General features: G+C 37.4%; 1 protein-coding gene across 1 annotated transcript; it reads right to left on the bottom strand.

The window, feature by feature from the left end:
- Nucleotides 1-7132: 7132 nt before the first annotated feature.
- On the bottom strand, nucleotides 7133-9721 carry LOC104240295 (actin-depolymerizing factor 10-like). The gene is made up of 3 exons (XM_009795121.2): nucleotides 9569-9721; nucleotides 8491-8756; nucleotides 7133-7469 (listed from the first exon to the last, which is right to left on the bottom strand). The coding sequence occupies exons 1-3, from the start codon at nucleotides 9569-9571 to the stop codon at nucleotides 7316-7318; spliced, it is 423 nt and encodes a 140-aa protein (XP_009793423.1). The 5' UTR covers nucleotides 9572-9721; the 3' UTR covers nucleotides 7133-7315.
- Nucleotides 9722-22682: the final 12961 nt, after the last annotated feature.

Here is a 22682-nt window from a genome sequence, read left to right as displayed (position 1 = left end):
GTCATTGGTTTTTCTAAAATAATCAATTAACTCCCTAACTGCTATTCCTCTCTTTTCTCTTTTCCTCTTTTTCTTAGTTTTCCAACATTCCCGAGATTCAAAAACCGGTCAACATGTTGGTTCGAAACAAATATATGTACAAAACAAGTAGGATGCAGTAGGGTGGTCTTTTCATTTCAGGTTGCTAGCCCTAGACGGACCCAACCCCTGTGTTGAGACCCCTAAGTCAGATGCAGCATGATGCAATTAAGCGCTCCTACTAGGGATCCGGTATGAAGTCAAGTTATTCTAGGTTCAAAACCTGGGTATGTGTTCTAAACAGTGCACTCGAGCGGACAACTTGAGTCGAGGAAGGGGCAGCGTACCCGGGACCAGCGAGATCGTCTAGCTTTGCAACTTATCCGAGCCTCTTTTTTATTTCAGGGTATGACACTAACAGAATAGGGAGTCTCAACCAGTAAGCACATCCCCGTAGGTAAGAAGAGAAGGGTGTCGACATAGTTTATATACAGTTCAAATGATATCAAAGCGGTAACATTTAGCATATTCAGCACAAAACATGTAGGAAAATCAGATATAACCAAATACAACAATTTATCTAAGCTCGAATTCTGAACCCTGAACCAGATATTCTGGGTTCGGTCCCCAGCAGAGTTGCCAGAGCTGTCACACCTCCTCTTTCACTACACCCCGTAAGGGCATAAATGAGTTTTTCCAATTAAAGGACAATCAGAACGGGATTTATTATTATTATTATTCAGAGTCGCCACTTGGGAGATTAATGGTGTCCCAAGTCACCGGTTGTATCTCGAACCGAGGAAACGTATGACTCTGTTAACAGTCCGCGAACCAGAAATCTGAGTAAGGAATTCTGTTAACCCGGGAGAAGGTGTTAGGCATTTCCGGGCTCCATGGTTCTAGCACGGTCGCTCAACTATTGTATTTGATTTTATCTGATTTTAATACATGCTAGCTTATGTTCCTTTTATTCGTAAACCGCTTTTATCGTTATTTTAAAAGAATTGCAACGTCGTGAAAACGCGTTTCGAACCACGTCGCAATCAATGCACCCGTGGTTTTCAACACATTTTGACTCCGTTGAGATTTGGATTTGGGTCGCATCAATGCGCACCCGAGTTTAGGAGCGTAATTTTATTAAAGTCATGCTTAAAGAGTCTAGCGTATTATTATTTTGGGGAAAACCGTGAAATTCGCTGAACGGCCCTCCTGAATTCTAAATATTTTCATATAACATTATTGAGGGCCCCGCAATTTATATGTTTTGTTTTGCGAGACTCATCTCATTTTATTGATTACAGGACAAACCTAAAGCAAGTACGATTTTCTATATTTTTGTTTCTAAGAATAAAGCAAAAGAGGCCCTAAATAATTGGAGTTACTTAAACAAAACATATTAATAAAGACCCTTTAGCAATTCTGGGCTCAAGTAATTGACCCAATCCCTGCTGAATTGAAACCAACCAGCGAGTTGGACCTTGAGAACATGCTGAGTTTGAAATTCTACACTAATTCTATGCTAATAACGTTCAGCCCAGTTTTGCTTCAGTTCCTAGTTAATAATACTTCTTAACTCATGTTGCAATTAACCTTAACTAATTATCCACAATCATTCAAATATCCAATTATCAACTAAAGATGCAAGTCCAGAATCAATTTTCAACCTTATGTCTTTTAACAGAGTTAATCAACAAACTATTCTAGGCTAATTAGTGATAAGCTAATCCAACAGTCAAATTACACGTCCAGCTCTAAACTAACTCACAATTACCATTACTAAATACAAACAATGTGACTCTAGGATTACACTGCCAGTTATTAAGACGAGTGAGGACTTTGAATCACAAGATCGCTTTATGCTTTGAATAACTTCTGATTTTTCAAAACTTAACTACACCAAATGAAATTAAACTACAACATGTCTAACAAACAATCAAATGTCCTGAACAGTCCATGAGTTTAATAGTCCAAACCAATCTAAATCAGCGTAAAACAATTTTAATTACAGTCCAAACTACTACAATCAACTATGATAAAACACAGCAATAACTAAAGCTTCCAATGAAGTTATACTTCCATTTCATTTCATTCCAACTGGACAACTACATGATTTGAGATTCAGGACATGTACCTGATATTTAGACCACAAAACAAAGAAAAGTTGGAAGTTAGCTGAAGCAACGCACGAGCAGCAGTAGCAGTAAGCAATTTTCAGCAGTACAGAACAACAAACATCCCAGAAAATGAATCCAGAAATTCCAGGAAGGTTCAGAACTCAAATGAAACAAACAGATTAAACCAAAACCCTTGAAATGCACTCAGTTATACTAGAAAGGCATCATCATACTTTCACAGGACCAAATCTCAATCAAACACAATCTAATTAGACTCAAAAACTGCTCGAGATCACCCAGCAACCATTCTGAACATCACCAATCAAAGAGTGAACTAGAGGATGTGAATTAGTAACTAGAACATCAACATCAGTCTACAATCAATTTCTAATGAAATAGTGATATTTTATTATTTTTGAGTTTTTTTTTTAAATTTCTACTTCAGATCTGAAAATTTCAGAGAGAGAGAGAGTTTTTGGGGGAATTCGATGGCTGAAAAAAAACCTCCTCCATGAAGTAAAGGGCATGCCTTTTATAAGCACCCATGAGGGCAGCCCTCAGATTTTCAGTTTTCAATGTCAGTCCCTTACCTATTTATTCAATTAGTCCCTTATTTTCTAACTTGTTACCCAAGTAATCCCACTAAAATTATTGAAATCTACACTAAAGTACCACTCCAGAAGGCTCTAGAAGATTCTAATTGCAACTACCATGTGCTGCCCAATCCTAAATGTCTAAACTACCCCTGAACTTAAACTAAAACTACAGCTATAACCAAGACAGTTTCTTAAGCTCTGAATATAGCCCAATTTAACTCTTGTTGAATCTATCGATTGAACTCAGAATTAATGACCAAACTAACTACCAAACAACGACTAATTAAATTGAAACTGAACTAACTAGTAATTAACCTAAACTAAAGGAACACCAGAAATTAATTCAAACAAAACTTAGTAAAACTAATTAACAAATTATCAACGGCTTAACTAAAAATCAAACTAAGATCAGGAATTGGAACATATTAAAATCAAACAAACAACTAGACTTAATCAAAACAAATCAGGACACAAGATTAGAACAATATTGACAAAAATCAAAATGCAAATTAAACTAGACATTAACCAAGGAATTCACACATGCAGAAAATCAGAAAAGGAAAAAGAATTGAAATAAAAGAAAATGCCAACAAGAACTCACTGACAACAAAGAGCTCCGAACAGTGGTTGTTTCTCCAAATCCCCCAAAATTTCTGACCCGTAATATCCCTAACCATGTATTTTCATAAGAAAACACCTGGTTAGGGTTGTTAGGGTCCGAAATCATGGAGACTTTGCATTAGGGTTTTTGGTCTGAAACCTTCAATTTGATATTCAAGCTGTTCCAAGTAGATTCGAGAGATAGGGCTATGGGGGTTGGGTAGAGGAGGCCTAGGCGGTCACATGGTGTTAATTTGGTGGTGATTGGGTTTCTTTGGGTTTTGGCCGGAGAATCTTTGATCGAGGATTCGACAAGCTAGGGCGGGATTTGAAGGAAACGGGTGGTGGATTCATGATGAGGGAGAAGAGGAGGTCTCGTGGTGTTATTTTGGGGTAATTTGGAGTAGGTGTCGTTCACCGCCGGCGAGCTCCGATGAAAGGATATGGGGGCGGCTGGTTTTTAGGGTTTAGGTTAGAGATGGACGGGAGGGGGGGTCTGAGAGGGGTGGGCTAACTTTCGGACACTAATATACTCAACGACCCACACTTCTCATCCGTTCGATCAAGAGACCTCGACGGTCCTGATCTGACGCCCCTTGAAACGACATCGTTTCGTTTAGCTGAGGGAATGGACCGGGTCAAGGGGTTTGGGCCTGGGTGAATCACTTGGGCATGGCCCAAATCGTGGGCAGCCATTTCTCTATTTGTTTCTTTTATCTAATTTTTGTATTTCATCATGTATATTTTTTTTCTATATATATTTCTTTTTAATTTTATAAAATTGCAACAATTAAAATAAAGTCCTAATATATTTCAAAATTAAACAAATTGATTTCTAAAATTATTTTAAAAACTATTTCGGGATGACTTCACAATTAAACAATTAAAAATGCAAAAGTGAACTATTTTTGTTATTTTCTTCATATTTTGTTCTAAAACAAATTAACCCCTAATTAATACTAAAATATGAAATTAGATCCTAAATGCAAATGCATATTTTGTATTTTCATATGAATTAAAATGCACAGATAAAATGCAACAACTAACAGAAAATGACATCAAAATTCACAAAAATTGTTAAATAATAAAGAAATTGTTTTGATTGAATTTCTGGGAATAATTTGCTTTGGGCAAAAATCACGTGCTCACACATGTTATATTCTACCTATTTCACGACAGCCTCTCTCGCTCAGTTATCTATGATAGTATAATAAGAAAAGATACGTTATGTTGGTGCTCAGTTGAGTAAGGTACCGGGTGCTCGTCGCGGCCCATTGGTTTGGGTTGTGGCAGATCGACAACAGCCTTAAGAGGAATCACAAAAGAAATAAAGGAAAACTCACGAGCAAAGTTCCACGTCTCTGGAAACCCTGCTGAGTCCTCCACAAGGTGCTCCGTCCGCACATAGAAGTAGATTTCCCAAAGAGGCGATTAGCTTTGTCGTCCATCTTCACCACCAAAATCTTGGTTCCTCGATGGCGCATATGGATCATTATACCCCGAAGAAAATAAGGGGCAAAGATGTGAAGCATGTGCCCCAAGGAAATTCCTAGTCCGACAAGCTCTGCGTACTTGATAAGCATGAGGAAGAATTTGTACGTGTACGGAGAGAGTTGATCCGGGCACACTCCGTAAAAATGGAAGAAGTCTACCACCAGAGAGGGGAGAGAAAGCGGGTACCCGATAACGAAGGGGTACGCGTAAAATGTGCAGTATCCCGGGTGGTGAAAATGTACAATGTCCTTCCCTGTTGCCGGTACCATTTCGATATGAGAAGGGATTCCCTACTTGGCCTTGAGCGCCATAATCGCCGCTTCATCCATAATAGAATGGACAAGTTTCAGTTCTTTTCTAGCAGGCTTTTAAAGTCAGTCCCCATCTTTTGCGGGCGGGAACTATCTCATCCACTGTCGGAAATCCCTCGTCTACCACCTTCACTCCCTCTTCAAGAAGGGGCACGTCATTTTCCGGCACCAGAGCTTCAACAAATCAATCAGTCTGAGAAGAAGTACCATCCATTTGTCTGTCTTGATCGAAGCAAACAAGAACGATGAAAGAAAAGAGAGAATGATCACGTCGAATTATAACGAAAACATAAGTATGAAAGACTGAAAAAGGTGGGAGTTTGTAATCTAGGTAGATTGAAAAGCATAACAATCAATGAGGTATTCCCCCTATTTATAGGAACACAAATGTCTTGAGCGGGAAACCTGAGAGTCGCCAATCGAAAAACTGAAAGGGCACGGAAAACGATGCGGTGCCTGGGATATGTGCGTCATAATGACACATAATAGGGATTCGTGGTACCCTGAATCGATGTGATGATCCAACTCTGAACTGATGTAATACCCAATTAAGTCCTTGAAGCGTCACGTCGCCACCTCGCCATAAGAACCTCGTCCGTCGCACAATGCCCAGATTTCTCCTAACTCTTGAATCAACAGAATCTGCCCATCGAGCTCGCCAAAAGGTGACCCCAACAGGTGGAGGGACTAACTATATGGGTCAAAATCTGATCACCAGATGACTATCAATTAAAGGGAATGGTAAGGGGTCGACCAAGACATGGTCGTGCCCACAAGGCGTAATGGCGACGAGTATCTCGGCCACTGCCGAGATCGAGCCGTCAGAAGGCTTATATAGCAGAACATAACGCTTGGGCGAGTGAGGAAAAAAACAGTCATAAGAGGGCACACAGGTTAAGAACCATTGGGTAAAAGGGAAAATTGATAGTATATATATAAAGAAGATAAAGCAGAAAAGAGGGGGATCTGGGAATAACAGAAGACACGGAAGGGACCTCCAAGGAACAAAGGAAAAAGTCTAGATTTTGGGTTACAAACCTTTGTAATCTCTATTGTTAGAATCAATAAAGCTAGATCTCGTAGTTATCGACGAGATCCCTTCCTTATCTTCTTTGCTTTTACAAATGCAGAACAGTATATCAAAGATGTAAGCCTATTATTTATATTTAATGTCTTTCAATCATTCTAAAAAATGTTGTATTAACTCGGTCTCTTTGATTTTAGTACCCATTAAATTTAATTATGTTTGGCTAAGATTTACCCTTTATTTTATTATTAGTTGGTTTAACTAAAAGACGTAACACTTTTTGATCAAACACCCATAACCTTCCAAGTGAAGATGGATGAACAGTTATTTTTGCAAACAAAGTGTAGAATAAGGAATTCAAGAAACCAAAATAATGAAAAGATTTCCTTCATTAATGCTTCCAACCCCTCCTCTCGTGTTCCCAATTTCTCTAACCGATCACTAATTAAAGAGATTAGCTACCTCTTCTCTTATAATAGCTTAGTTGGTTGGCTATATGAACTTTTGCTTTTGTTGGTGAGGATTCAATTTCTCACCTTATAATACCCTGCCTTTCCCCTTTTAAAAAAAGAAAAAAAGTTTAAGTACTTCTATATATTGACAATGTAAAAATTTCTACATTTTTCGAATCATTTAAAAGGTAGAATTAGTAACCTATTTAAGCAATTAATCTTTATAGCATGTTAAATAAGATTGATAGTGTGGCTAATTTATTACGCTATCCGTTTATATAACTTAAATCCGATTATCATTGTTAATATGACCCGAACTAATTGTTTTTATGGTTCCACGTAAGTCAGCTAAGCCTGGATTTCACATTGATCTGGCCCAATCTTAAAATCTTAAAGTAAGGAAGTCCTGTTTGCAGCTTAATTTTCATTGCAAATTTTTGGTAGTTTGTCATCAAAAGCAAATGAATTCAAGGAAAGAAACAGAATTCAACTGAATAAAAATTACTTATAAAGGATCCCATCACATTGTCACATGACCATGTTAATATATAGTTTACATAAACTAAAAGTATTAAAAGACAAAACTGAACATCTTAGTCAAATAATTAATAACATAATTCCTTAGAACCTAATAAATAAAGGTCCAAGTCAAAGTAGACATATATAGTAATGAATAGTGGCAAAGCAGGTATAGGAAATTAAATTAATGGGTTACTCTTCCAATGAATGTGTCCAAACTCATCTCACTTGGATCAGTAGCTTGCAACTCAACCTGGACACCATCTAATTCTCTCCTGAATCTGTCTTTTGAACTTGCATACAGCATCTTACTTCTTACCCTTGCTGTCTCTGGTGACCTACATTCCAAAATTGCAGAATAACACTTTATTCAATCCCATACAAATTGAAAATTCATCAAGATTTGTCTTTGTTAGATGTCAAACTATCTGAATATTGAGTTAATTTCGCGGATGACCGTTCAACTTTCTATTTATGGCACCAAATTAAAGTTTTAATGCTAATTTTTATAATGAGCAAAAAAAACTCAACTACAGTTGCCTATCATATGAAATAAAAAGCCGAAACATGCTAAATTCAATCCTGAAACAACTAGTAGACTGCTGCCATTTTAGCAACTCTCCTCACGTAATATCCATGTAGCACCACTTACAAAAGATAAAAAAAACTATTTTTTTGACCCACTTAAAAGAAAGCCATGTGATATACAACATGGTGAAAAACATCGGGTATTATGTTGAGTCTAAAATGAGCTTTTAATTTTTTTAAGTGGCATCATATAAATATTAGGTAAGGTGATTTGCCGACATAGTTATAAATAGCATATATATATATATATATATATATATATATATATATATATATCATTCTTGTACATTTCACAGCCTATATGTGCTTCCCGGGACAAGATTTTTGATTTTTTTTTATTTTTATACTCCTAATATATAGGCATAATTGAGTTATTGTTTTGTCACACTAAAATTAATTTTTATGATTTTGGTGTAATAAATTAAAGAAATTGAATAATCATACATGAAATTATCTATTAAAATTGCAAACTCATCAAAATTTGACTTCGTTAGATAGTATCAAACTATTTGTACTTTTTACAAAGGTTTAGTGATTGACAACCCAAGAAGTAATAAGAACAAGAAGGAGACATTGATGATGAATGATTGGTAGAAGAAGAAAATGAAAAGTAACCATAAACCAAAGGTTATCGATCGAGTTCTGAAATGTTTCATTGGGAGCATTTCTGTATTTATATGAAGTAAATTTTGAATTAATCGATAAATCAATTAGGTACGAAAATGACAAAGAAATAAAAATAAAAGAGAGACAGAGAAGGAATTAGGTTACCAAGCAACAAAAAAGATCCTGCTTTTCTGGACATTTTCGTTAGTAGTCCAGTCATAGTCAAAAACAGCATAACGGCACTCATTGGGAGGCAAGCTGCTAGCAAAATCATCATGTGTCTCTGCCTGTCCTCCTACTTTTTCAACCACAACTTGTTGCACAGATTCCTCAATCTTGAACACTAGGTATCTGTGGTTCCTTTTTGCTTTCAATTCCAAGAATTTCAGCTTGCAGTCATCGCTCACTGCTATTCCCGATGCCGAATTGGCCTATCCAATATGCCAGAAAGAAATACAAAATGAACAAAAAAAACTTGCTCAAAACCCTTCATTATTAAGAATTTAAAACTAGAAAACAAATTATTATATGCAAACCTTGTCACCGACTATCTCTCTCTATATATATATGCTTTTTCTTATTTTATTTTCTTTAGAGAGTTAGGGAAGGGGGACTATTGGGGCATAAACTTCTTCAATTCCTCATTAGTTTCCTATGATACGTTATAGCATTTCAATAGTTTCTCTGTTTGGTATGATGCATGCAAGTCATTTTCCATGTTGTATATGAAAATTACTAATTTCCTGACAAATGTTTTTCCGTTCTTGGTTGGCGAATGTAAAGTATTTCTCAAATAATATAATAACAGTATTAGCAAATTGCAGAGTCTTTCGATCAGATTTTTGAGACTACAGTTCAATAGTAATAATGTATAGGTGTTAATTGGAGCAAGTGATGTGCAATTAAAACTTAAGTTTATTGCAAGAAAAAAATAACGTCCTCCCATAAGTGAGAGAATCATTTTCTCAAAACATCTTTTGATTATCAAGTACGAGAAGCTGATTTTCTCATATAAAACATTTTCCTGAAAGGTCAGAACAACCACATTCTAATTTTTGTACCATAGTAAAGAAAACACACAAGATCTGGCTATTAAATCACATATATGAGAATGCCTCTATAACTTTTGTTACACCATGGACATCAAATTTTAACTCGTTTGCTTTCTCTATTCAGGATTCAATATTTTCTTTGTCTCCAACCAAAAAGAGAGATATAGAGCATATACAACATAGTAACGTACCATTTGAATATCTGCCGAATAATGGTGTGTCTGAAAAATGAAAGGGAAGCAAGTTGTTTTTTTGCAAAAAGAAAGAGAAGAAAAGAGGGTGTGAGAGAAAAGAGAGAGATCCTTGATTTTGGGTAGAGGGCATTGAAGCTGCAAAGGCAGAACAAATGTTCAGTTTAGAGATACTATAGGACGGTTTTTGGACAAGATATGGTCCATAATTTCATATCATTTTGCATCGACCAATTTCCTCTATCAATACTGTTAGTATTTTCACCTGATATTATGGTTATTCGTTATTCCTCCTATAATTGTGGATTATTGTTCGGGCACATTAAGCCCAATGAGTCAAAAACACGCATCCATTATTATAGAAAATAATCTCCTATAACCAGTTGCAATTTGAATATAAGAAATGATCATACAAATATTTCATGTATTTTATTTATCGACCTCAAGTGTTATATTTTATAAATATCCCATAAAAATAATTATAAAATTAAAAGAACATCGATAATGGATCAAAAAACCGATCTTTCCTATATGAGCGAAAGGACAAAAAGATAATTTTAGCAACATGTGAGTTCCTCTTCCACCCTCCCCAAAAGGGCTTTCATCCCTTAAAAGCTCAAGATAGTTCTTACCCCCGTACAACAATAACAACAAATTCAATGGAATCTCACAAATGAGATCTGGAGAGGGTAGTGTATATGTAGACTTTACCCCTATCTTGAGAAGGTAAAAGGCTATTTCCGATACACCCTCGACTCAAGTAAAAATGAAAAAAAAAAGCAATAGCAACATGCAGTAATAGCAACAAGATAACAAGAAACCCGAAGCGAAAGAAATGACAGGTCGTAATAGAAATGTCAAAATAAAAAAAGTACAATACCACCACTAATACTATATAGGGTATGAAATAAAAAAAAGAAAACTAAATATAGGGGGCCACTTACTTTTGGACTCCAGGGGTACTGCAGTTGCGCGTTCAGTCCCCTTCTTGTAATGTTCTACTTTATGTTTTCAATAAAAAGATAACTGCATGGTTTAGCAAAAAAAAAAAAAAGTTCAATGTGCACTGATAAACCATGCCAATTTTCGGAGGCTAACTAAGTATTGTACCTTCTTAAAAGTATACATTTATGGAACCTATCGTACAATTCCTATCGTATTTTAATTATTGCCAGCATCAATTATCATATCAAAAAACAGCGACATATATCAATCTCGATCCCGAATGGTAAACTTCCACTTTCAATAAAAAGAACTCCCTATTGTTCTTTCGGGCATTTTGTCAAACATTTGAGCTGCGACTTATAGCTTGATTGGCGAAGCTTTTTTTGGGCCAAAAGTGCTTTCCGCCGCATCTTTAACTGTTTGGCCAAGCTTTTCGAAGGAAACAAAAGTACTTTTGAGGAGAAGCAGAAAAAGTAGCTTCTCTTCAAAAGCACTTTTCTGAGTAAAATACATGTAGAAGCAGTTTTCAAAAGCTTGGCCAAACACTAATTATTGCTCAAAAGTGCTTTTCTAACTAATTAGCCAAACACAAACTACTTCTCATCAAAAATATTTTTTTTTTAAAAAGCACTTTTGAGAAAAGCACTTCTCAAATAAGCTGATTTTAGAAGCTTGGCCAAATGGGCTATTGGACAACTCACTTACTACCAATCTTCTTCCCTTTTTCCATCGCCGAGCATTTCTCAAATCTTCCAATAATTCCATAAAATTCGCTATAAACTACAGTCCCGTTTCCTTAATGTTGCACTTCAAAAGCGTCCGATTTTGCAAAAGCAAGAAAACAAATAACGGAAAGAGAAATAAAGGCGCTGTCCAGATAAATTCGCTTTCGCGTCTTGTATCTATTTTTTGTTACTGTATTTAAAAAAACTGAAACAAATCAGAATTTTAGATCATAATTACTGATACGAACGGTAATGGAACAGTAAATTAAAGAAAGAAAATAAAAGATAAAGCTGCTAAGGAAAGGAAAATACAGAGCAAAAATAGATAGGGTTGAATTCATATTGTAAAAGAGATTCCAATACAATTCTTATAAAGGAAAGAAGAAAAAGGAATCTACAGCTGTCCTATGCTTCTATGTGGCAATTGCTAGGGTTAATGTGCATTTACTGATAACTATAAAATAATTATAAAGGGACCTCAGTGAACAACTCAAAACTTAGTTCCAACCTCTATGATAACTAACTTAACAGACGCGACCTATCTTTTAAGATTAACGTACAACCTCCGAAAGCTACACACTCTTCAGCTCGTATCAGATCCCCCTTGTTGAAATCTTCCTTGTCCCCAAGGAAGGAAAAAAGGGAATCGAGTTATAAGAGATTGGTAATCCTCCCATGTTGCTTGTTCTGGACCTGTTTGATCCCACTGGACTAACACTTGAGTGATGGCCTTGTTTCCCTTTTGTACCATTCTTCTGTCTAGGATATGTGAAGGGTGAGGACAATAGGGACTGGTCAAGCAGAGGGGGGTGCGAGGTTATTTCTAGTAGTTTGTAATAGGGCTTCAATTGAGATACATGAAAAGTGAGATGTAGGAGGAGTTAAGGAAGCCATGATAACTTGTAGGTTACTTCTCCTGCCTTCTGCAGTATCTGATATGGCCCATAATATTTGGCTGAAAGTTTGGAAAAAGGAGCACCAGACATGGTCACTTGCCTTTAGGGTTGAATTTTGAGGTATACCCAATCGCCTTTCTTGAATTGCCTATCAAGCCTATGTTTGTTGTCTTGCTCAACCACCCTCTGTTAAGCTCTTTACAAATGGTATTTCAACAACTGAAACTTAAACTCCATTGTTAGTAAGCTTCTATCAACTTCTTCTACAGTTGAGATTCTCCCCACATAAAGCAAATGGAGAGGTGGTGGCTTTCCATACAATGCCTCATAGGGAGTGGTCTGTATTGAAGAATGAAATGTAGTGTTGTACCACCATTCAGCTGTTGCCAAATAAGAATACCAATCCTTTTGAGAGTCAGAACAAAAGCATCTAAGGTAGGTCTCTAAACATCTATTTACCACCTCTGTTTGACCATCTGATTGAGGGTGGTATGCTGTAGAAGTACTAAGAGTGACCCCCTGCATAGAAAACAATTCTTGCCACAATTTGCTAGTAAAGATAGGATCTCTACCACTTACTATATCCTTTGGCATCCCATGCGACTTATGAATCTGCTCCATGAATATCTTTGCAAGATCTTTAGTTGAGTAAGAATATGAGAGCCCTATGTAATGAGCATATTTAGTCAGCCCGTCCACCACTACCCAAATAATTGACTTTCCTTTTGATTTTGGTAACCCCTCAATGAAGTCCATACTTATGCTACTCCATGCTAAAGAAGGAAACTTGAGTGGTTGTAGTAAGTCTGGGTAACGTACTGTTTCATGATTGTGCCTTGACAAACTCCACACTCTTTGATATATGTTTGAACATCCTCCTTTAAACCTCTCCAATAAAAGAGAGCAACAATTCTTTTGTAAGTATGGTCAATGCCTAAGTGTCCCCGCTGTCTGAGTCATGCCACAATCTCATGATCTCCTTCCTTAACTGCCCATCAGGTCCTATTACTAGCTTCCCATTCTTCCTCAGTTGTTCATGTACAAATGAGTGCCCCTTCATCTCAGATTTCTTTTCTTTGAGTTCTTGGATTAAGCTAATGAGTTCATCATCTAGTGATCAGCTCTGCATAATTTGGCTCAGTAAGTCTATCTTAATTGTGGACAAAGTTAGAGAAGCTAGTTCCACCAAAGGTAATCTGGGCAATGCATCTGCTGCCTTGTTCTCTTTTCCATTTTTGTACTCAATGGTGAAGTCATATTGCATCAGCTTAGTGATCCACTTTAGTTGAGAACCTGTGTGTAGCTTTTGTTCAAGAAGGAACTTTAATGCCTTTTGGTCTATTTTCACTGTGAATGATCTGCCCATTAGGTATTGATTCCATTTAGTGATTGCCATGACCAATGCCAACAACTCTTTGTCATATACTAAGAATGATTGATGCCTAGGAGATAACCCTTGATGGGGTTTTCAATGTCTTTGCCTTATGCTTCTTATGTTTTGATGATCTAATAAACTTATTGTAAAGAACCAGATAGAGAACCTGACCCACATAGTATATATTTCAAATGAATAATGTCCAGTCCGATCTCCAGTAAATGAATGAACAACCACAGGGAGGAACACAATATGGACCTGGTAACCTGGTCCCTTAGGGTTCTCCGACAGAAATACAAGTCAGTAACTGTCCGCAACCATTATAAAGAGGAACACAATAAGGACCTGGTCCCTTAGGGTTCTTTGATAGAAGTATAAGTCAACTGTACAACTAGAACGTAATAGCAGAAAGTGACCATCTCGCAACTGTTACAAAAAAGGAACACAACTGGGACCTGGTCCATTAGTGTTCTCTGACAGAAGTACAAGTCAACTATATAGTTGGAACACAACTGCACAAAAGTGACTGTGTAGAAGACAATGCAACAGTCACTTCTCATTAGGAAGAAGCGTGTACCAACAATTGACATCACTATCCATTGTGATGTCTTTTGAAATATAACAACCTGGTGCAAGGCACAACACTTAACTTGTGTATTCAGTGATTTTCTCTCAAGCATAACAGTATTCTTCCAACATTGAAGTCGCTGGTGTGTCAAGAACAAGAATACAACTCCACTAAGGATCAGTTTCATAATGAGTTTATGTATATCCGTAGTTGAGTTGTAATCTTGTTATTTGTTCTTCATTGTATCTCCTATTTTGCTTTCTTAGAAGCTTTGTTTTAGGAAAACCAAAAATCCGTAAACTTCTGAGTTTATGTTGTGACTAGGATTAGTCATAAGTTTAAAGTCTTTGTAACTAGAAGAGTCACAAAGTGGCTTGTGGTGAGAGCATCACAAGTTAGTCGAAGTCTTTGTAATTGGGTTATTACAAAGTGCCTTGTAATAGTGAGATTGCAAGTTAGTGAAGTTAAAAGCCTACAAGTGTAGGTCGTGGTTTTTTGATCCCCTTGTGTGAGATTTTCCACGTAAAAATCCCTTGTCTTCTTTACTTACAGTTTTATTAGCATTCTCAGCTTAAAATCATAGAGGACCAGGTAATCTACTCTTTGGTGGACTCATACAAACTAAAAATTGGTATTAGAGCAGGTTCTTTCTAAAAGGCTAACACCTAGAAAGGATCTTAATGGTTGCTCCACCCAACATTGAGGAAGGACAATCAACCTACATGCCTCCTAGATTCAATGGTCAATACTACGGTGGTGGAACACTCGCATGCATGATTTTATAATGGCTGAAGACTCAGAGCTATGTGACATCATCTGTGATGGTCCACATGTTCCTATAAAGAAGCTTGAAGAAACTGGACCAATGGTGTCGAAAGACAGAAAAGAGTACAACGACATTGACAGAAAAGCCGTAGAAAAGAACTATCGTGCCAAGAAAATCTTGGTGTGTGGCATAGGACCCGATGAGTACAACAGAGTTTTAGCTTGTGATACTGCCAAAGAAATATTGGAACTGTTGCAAACCGCACACGAAGGAGCTACTCAGGTTAAATAGTCTAAGATTGACATGCTCACCACAGCGTATGAGCTCTTTAGGATGAAGGATGATGAGTCTATACAAGATATGCACACCAGATTCACCTCCATCATAAATGAGCTTCATTCACTTGGAGATGTTATTCTTAGAAACAATCATGTAAGGAAAATCCTCAGTGTTCTACCTGGTTCTTGGGAAAGTAAGGTAAATGCCATCACTGAAGCTAAATATCTACAAACTCTAACCATGGATGAGTTGACTGGTAATCTGAAGACATACGAGATGAAAAGAAAGAAAGACAGTGAAAGGAGAGAGCCGAAGAAGGAAAAGAACCTGGTACTAAAAGTTGAAAGCAGTGACTCAAGTGATGAAGATAGTGACATGGCCTATCTTACTAAAAGATTTCAAAAGATGGTTCGAAGAAATGATGGTATACCAAAGAGGGGCAGTTCAAGTAAAGCAAGGAACAATTATTTCTGTCACAGGTGTGGAAAGCCAGAGCATTTCATCAAAGACTGCCCACTCGCGAAACAAGAGCAATACAAATAAAATCCTGACAAAGCAGCAAAAAGGAACTTGGTTCTAGACAAACGATTCAATTGAAAAAGTGCAGTTGACAATATTGTGACGCAAGCTCTTGTTGCTTGGGGAGAATCCTCCAGTGAATTAGAAAGGGAACCAGATGCAGAAAATAGTTCCATGATGGCAGTGGAAACTGAAGCAACAAAGTATGACTCATTGTTCGCGCTGATGGCTTAGTCTGATGAGGATGAAGAAAATGAAGATAATAAGGTAAATTTCAGAGATGTTCAGAGAAATCTGAAATCCTACTCTTCTAAGAAGTTAAGGTCATTAGCCAATGTTTTAATTAATGCTTATTGTCACACCTCCTTTTTGCCCGCCCCGCCCCGGAGGGTAAAATGCACGAGGGAGTTTTTTCAATTTAAGTGACAATATTCGAAATGAGATTATTTATTTAAATTCAGAGTCGCCACTTGGGAAAGGTTTGGCTTTTGGTGTCCCAAGTCACCGGTTTATCTTGAATCCCAAATCGAGGAAATTTTCGACTTTTCCAAATGAAGTCTGCGAACCAGAAATTCTAAGTAAGGAATTCTGTTGACCCGAGGGAAGATGTTAGGCACCCTCGAATCCCGTGGTTCTAGCACGGTCGCTTAAATTGTTATAATGGCTAAATATCTGATTTGAATACATGTTGTGACTTATGTGCCTTTATTGAATTTAAAACCGCTTTTATTATTATTATTTATTTTATAGAATTGCAACGTCGTGAAAATGCATCTCGAACCACGTTATAATCAATGCACCCGTAGTTGTTAACACATTTCGACTCCGTTGAGATTTGAATTTGAGTCACATAAATGCGCACCCGAATTTAAGAATGTAATTTAATTAAGCCGCGCCTAAAGAGTCTAACGCGTTATTATCTTTGGGGAAGGCAGTGAAATTCACTAAACAGTCCATCCCGAATTCTAAGTATTTATTATGGTTAATTATTGAGGGCCCCGTAATTTGCATTTTTTATTTGGCGAGACTCGTCTCGTTTTATGAAAGGATAAACCTAATGGCGACTACATTTTTTCTATTTTTTTTTGTTTGTCTTTGAGAAAAATAAAAGAAGGAAAAGTACACGCTAATTAAATTACATGCTTGACCAACTTCGGATTCTTATTTGATTATCTGATTAGTTGTTTATGAGACGTGAATTGTTTCATGCCTTATTTCATGGAGAACATGCTTTTAATTTGCTAGAGGATATTAATATACAAGATTAATAAAACTGCCAAAACCTACGTTAAAATGTTCTTCAATCCTGAATTTAAATTAACTTATTTAAACTAAGTCAGTAGAATTGACTATCGGAAACTGCTACTAATAGGGTTCGAACATGGTCATGTAAACTACCTAACGAGATCCGATAAAGTTAAAACTCAAAAGATTAAAACTACATTGTATTCTGCAGGGTTAAAACATTCTGCCCTATATATACAAAATATAGCTGGAAGGAAATCTAATTATCCGTATGCCAACCACTCATGCATTCTTTATCATACAACCAACTAGATAACTGAAATCACAATTTTAAGCACACTAAACTTCAATTAAGTACAGGCTACCCTATGTGTTTTTCATTGAGTTGCAAACTAAATAGGTTACACAAATCTAATAACGTTTATAAAACTGTAAATGCAGCAACGAACGATTAAACTCCCGCGTATCTTTTATTTCATGCTTTCATTGTTACATCAATGCGGAGTTCTAGTGTGTACCTGGATGTTGAATATAATAGAAGAAGCAGGGAAGTCAGTAGCAATAGGAGCAATACCAAACAACAGCAGTAACATCAGGTAACTAACAAGAACAAGTCCCAGTGCAAGATACAACTATGGCCGATGGAAAAATGGCAAAATGACAGCAGTAAACAGTGCAGTAGAAATAGAAGTCCAAGACAGACCAAATCCAGGAAACAAACCAATGCGAACCACAACCAGTAAACTTAGTCGAGACTTGGGAGAAATCAGTATTGATCAAACAAATCGAAATCGGTAAAATCAAGACAGCAATGAGAAGAAAAGCTTCTGTATTTTTTGTTTTATGCCTCTCTCAATGTATATCTGTATATGCCTCTCTATTTTCTCCTCAAAGATGTTTTCCTCTCCTTTTAAAATCCAGTCTCAATTTCCAGTCTAAAAATCTCTTCTCATCCTCTCCCGAACTAATGGAAGTTCTCCTCCCTTTATAGCCTAACATCAGGCTATTCACAGCATGTTAAAACACATCAGAACCCCTATCTTTCTTGCTGTTTTTCCATTCAACATTTTAAAATATAAAACATTCCCATGAGATTCCTGACATCCCTTTTAATTGGCTTATTTAACTAAAAGCAGACATGGGCAGCAAGAATATAATCTGACAACATATGCTGTCAAACTATTTTAATCTTAACAAAGGCCTTTATGCACATGTTGTGCACAAGTGCACATGCCCCCCAATTCAGACTGCAGTTACAGACCAGACCCTTAAATTTCTGATTCAAATACAACAAATATAAGTAGTTATACTCAATTCCTAATTTGATTTAAGTAGGACTTCAGCAGAAAACCAATCAAATTATTATCATTCAAATCTTTGAACTTATTGACGATGTGTATCGACTCGACTATACTAATGGTAACACATACAATCGAAGCTAATGATCAGAAATCTAACAGTATCAACAAAGGGTTCAGATTGCACTGTTAATACAAGAATGAACCTGGGAACTAATTAATCGACTCATTTCAAATTCGGTTGATTGTACAGCTTACACATACACACATTATCAGTAAATGAAAGAAAGACTCGATCAAACAGAGAGGTCCAGGCAAGGTGGACAGGACACAGTCGACCAACAACTCAGAAATAAAATCAACTAACATTTTGGGGCAATAAACAAACATTCAATTACAATAAGACTCATGAACTGATAGAAAAGAACACAAAAATACCTGAAATCTTGAAAAATCAGCAAACCCTAGCTCGTATTTGAAAAAAAAACCTTCTTGGGGTTGAACGGACTTTAATCGAAGTGTTCTTAACTGAGAACACTTCGATTAAGGTCCATTAGACCCTAATCACTTGGCTCAAACGGACACAGACCAGGCCCGGGGTTTCTAAGGTTCCTAGATGGCAGATTTGGAATTTGGGTTTCCATGGTTAGATTCGGACCAAACCAAGCATGGTTTGGTCACGAGGGAGGTCCGGGGACTGCCTGGTGTGAAGCTGGGGTAGATCGGTGTAAGTCGAGGTCCGACTCGAATCTTCAAATGAAGATTCGAGAAGGTGGGAGGGGATTCGAGACCAAAGGACAACGGATCTATATTCAGGGTGGTGAGGCGGTCCTATGGTGTTAAGGTGGGGGTCACCGGCGTCCATGCCGCCGGGATTAATGGTGAGGGGAAAGGGGGCGGCTAGGGTTCCGGGGTTTGGGGTCTGGGAAGGGGATGAGGACGAAGGCAGGGGGTCTTGGATAGGGGGCAGGGTATGATAGGAAAGTTTATATATGGGATGGGTGGATTGATCTCAGCCGTTGGATCAATCGAGATCAACGGCTTGGATCTGAAGGCTCTAATGAAACGGTGTCGTTTGGCTTAGTAAGGGTCAGGGTTGGTTCGGGTAACGGGTCAGGTAATGGGATTATGGGTGAGAGATCTGGACCGTTGGATCAGTTTGGTTTGATGGTCGAGATGGATTGGCATTGAAACGACGTAGTTTTGGTGTCAAACTACGTCGTTTTTGTGGCCTGGAGATTGGCTGTTTGGACTGGTGGCTTGGGCTGCTCGTTTGGGCCTTAGATTTTGAAATGGGGAACCAGCCCAAATTTATTTAAAACAAATTGCACCCTTTCCTTTTATTTCTAATTTTTCTTAAACACAAAACCTAATTAAATAAAAATTAAACACCATTAATTAACACTTAATGTAATTATTACACGCATATTAAAATATTAAAGGTAGGTAAAATCAAACAAGGCAACAATCAGGACAAAAATGCATATTTATGATTTTCCATTTAATAACCGGATTACGGTTCAAACTACGCATGACACACATTTTTTGTATTTTGTTTTAATAAAAATAAAAATGGGCAAAAATCATAAATAATTAACAACATGCCACGTAAAAATCCAAAAATTGTACAGCAAGACCAATTGCTATTATTTTGTTTCTTTTGGAGTGATTGTCGCGTAAAACAAAAATCACGTGCTCACACTTATTATATCCTTGATAATGATAATGAGATCATGACCTTAGAACTAGGAGAAGCTGAACAATCTAGAGATGATCTGGTGGTCTGTGTAGTGGACCTAAATGAGACCATAGCTAATCTTGAAAAAGAAAAGGAAGCTCTAAATGAAAAGATAACTAGTGTAGAAAATGAGAGAGATGACCTGATGTTTGTGGTGGTTGACTTGAAGGAAACAATAAAAGGTCTCAACAATGAGAAACACACTCTAGAAGGAAAAATTTCAGCTACTGAGCAAGAGAGGGATGATTTTTTAGTGATAATCACTGATATAGAGGAAACCCTTGAGGGACTCAATAGAGAACATAGGACTGTGAGTCTTGGGAAAGGGAAGGAAGTAGCTAGTGAGACACACATCAAGCTCAAACATGAATTAAATGATGTGAAAACTAGTCTATGTGGTGAACTTGAGAAAAATCGGCAACTTCAAGCTGAATTGGAGAAAGTAAAAATTGATCTTGAGAAATCTCTGAAGTGGACCTGGTCCTCAGATGCTGTCACCGCCATTTATTTGAATAATAGTGGAAACAGGCAGTGAATGGGATTCCAAAGGGAGAAAACTCCTTACAACCCTCACATCAAGTACGTCACTATTCCTGATAACTGGCTGTGTACCCACTGTGGGAACAACGGGCACTTCAAAGAAAATTGCCAGGCCAGGGTTCAATCTGTTCAGGAAAACAAAGTGTTTACTGACAAAGTGACTACTAACAAGGGACCAGGTACCGGTCGCAAGAAATGAATATTGCCTGCATGGACTAAAAAAACCCTTATCCATCCTTTTTATCATAACAAGGGACCCAAACTAGTTTGGGTTCCTAAATCTAACCCATAATTTGCATGTGCAGGGAACAGTGAGAGGAAGCGGACTGCAATGAACCAAGGACAGTGAATGCTCAAAGCACGTGACTGGAAGCACCATAGATTTCTCCTCACTGAAAACCCTGCAGGAAAGGAATATATCCATTGAAAAAGGAAAGGGCACATTCTCAGTGCTAGAAAAGTTGGAAAATCTCTCTGTCACTCAATTGAGAATGTGTACTATGTGGATGGCCTGAAGTACAATCTCCTGAGTGTTTCTCAAATTTGCGTTAAAGGGAACAAAGTAGAGTTCTTGTCAAAAGAGTGCACAGTTACCAATCTGGTGACTGGCAAAGTGGTCTTAGTGGAGAAAAGAAACAAGAACATCTACGTTGCTGACTATGAATCTTTACAAGCTGGTGATATGAGATGCTTGAGAAGGACCTGGTTCGTGGTCTATCAAATACAAAATTCACCTGGACATAGGTTCTTAGAACAAAGGATGAGATTTTCGAAATGTTTAGGGCCTTTGTCAAGAAGATCCAATGGATGTCTGATGAAAATGGGGGCTTCCAACTGAGATTCATGAAGAGAAGAGAAGACCCGACGTCACAACCTGTGTCGAGCCTATGAAAGAGTATGCCCGAGTGGAACTGAGAAGATCAAATGACCCGACAGAGCAGGAAGTGAGCCATCTGCTAGCATTGTGATTTTCCATCAATTCTTTATCAATGGCCCACCCTTTGTTTGAACCTTGTCAATGATCGAACTTAAAGATATGAAATGAGTGCCATTTGATGAGTAACTGAGAACAAAGGAGAGGGATATGGAAAAAATGAAGTAATGAAAAAGGAAGTCATTGCTAGTAGTAACGACTTGTCACGATCCATTGGTTCATATAGAATCCATGTCCTAGGTATATCAAAAAATATTCTTTTCGCTAAGCGTATATAATAAAATAGAGTGATGAAGATAAAATTAAAGGTAGTATGCATCAGATCTGACCGCGGGACAGAATGTGACAACGCCAAATTTGATGAGCTTGTAACAAAAATAGAATCACACACAACTTCTCAGTACCAAGGACTCCACAACAAAATGGTATTGCTGAAAGAACGAACAGAATTGGAAGACATGGCATGGACAATGCTCATCGAAAATGGAATCGCCAAGTGTTTCTGGACAAAAGCAGTAAATACTGCTTTCTACTTGGTGAACAGGTGTATGATCAGGTTCCTCCTGAATCAAAACCCACTATAAGCTGCCAAATGGAAGAAAACAAAAGACAACTCATCTGAGAACCTTCTTGACTAAAAATGCCATGTTCTCGACAACGGGAAAGACCAGCTTGGAAAGTTTAATTCAAAGGCGATGAAGAAATCCTTCTAGGATACTCTCCACAAAGCAAAGTCCATAAAGTCTACAACAAAGGGCACACTAAGTGGAAGGAAGTGCTCATGTGGTATTCAACAAGACACCTTCCTCTAACCAAGGAAGAAACAGTGATGATCAATATAATGAACCATCTCTGGTCTCTGGAAAATATCTGAGGTTTCAAATAGGGAGACTGATATGATGAGTAAGATGAAGGAGACAGGTGAAAGACAATGCAACATCATCCTCCACTTCTTACAAGGAACCTGGTACTTCACTTACTACCACTGAAGCTGAAGAAAGAGTAAAGATGCAGTTCATGGTGCTCCATAAGTAACAAAAAAAAGAGTGTAGGAAAATCAAATTAACCTCCCAAGTTCCCCTACCAATCAAGCCTCAGTCCCAAAATGGAAACACAAAAGCTCCCATCTATGTGATAACCTAATCACTCCCTTTTCTCTAGAGTTAGACAAGTATTAAAAATTAATTTTTTTTTGTTTTTTTAGTCCCTTCTGTATCTCCACTCCAGAATAGAATCCAAAGTCAAGTCCTTAGGAATCCTACTTGAGGACCGATAAAAGAAGTTTG

This window comes from Nicotiana sylvestris, chromosome 8, assembly GCF_000393655.2.
Source record: "Nicotiana sylvestris chromosome 8, ASM39365v2, whole genome shotgun sequence".
Lineage (NCBI taxonomy): Eukaryota > Viridiplantae > Streptophyta > Magnoliopsida > Solanales > Solanaceae > Nicotiana > Nicotiana sylvestris.
The sequence above is the reverse complement of the archived record's forward strand: the minus strand, read 5'-3'. Positions and strand labels throughout refer to the sequence as shown.

What these genes read in the sequence shown, in the direction of transcription:
- LOC104240295 (XM_009795121.2), bottom strand. An exon ending in AGGATCTTTTTTGTTGCTTG is followed by an intron (nt 7,470 to 8,490) that starts GTAACCTAATTC and finishes TTTGGAATGTAG; the next exon opens with GTCACCAGAGACAGCAAGGG.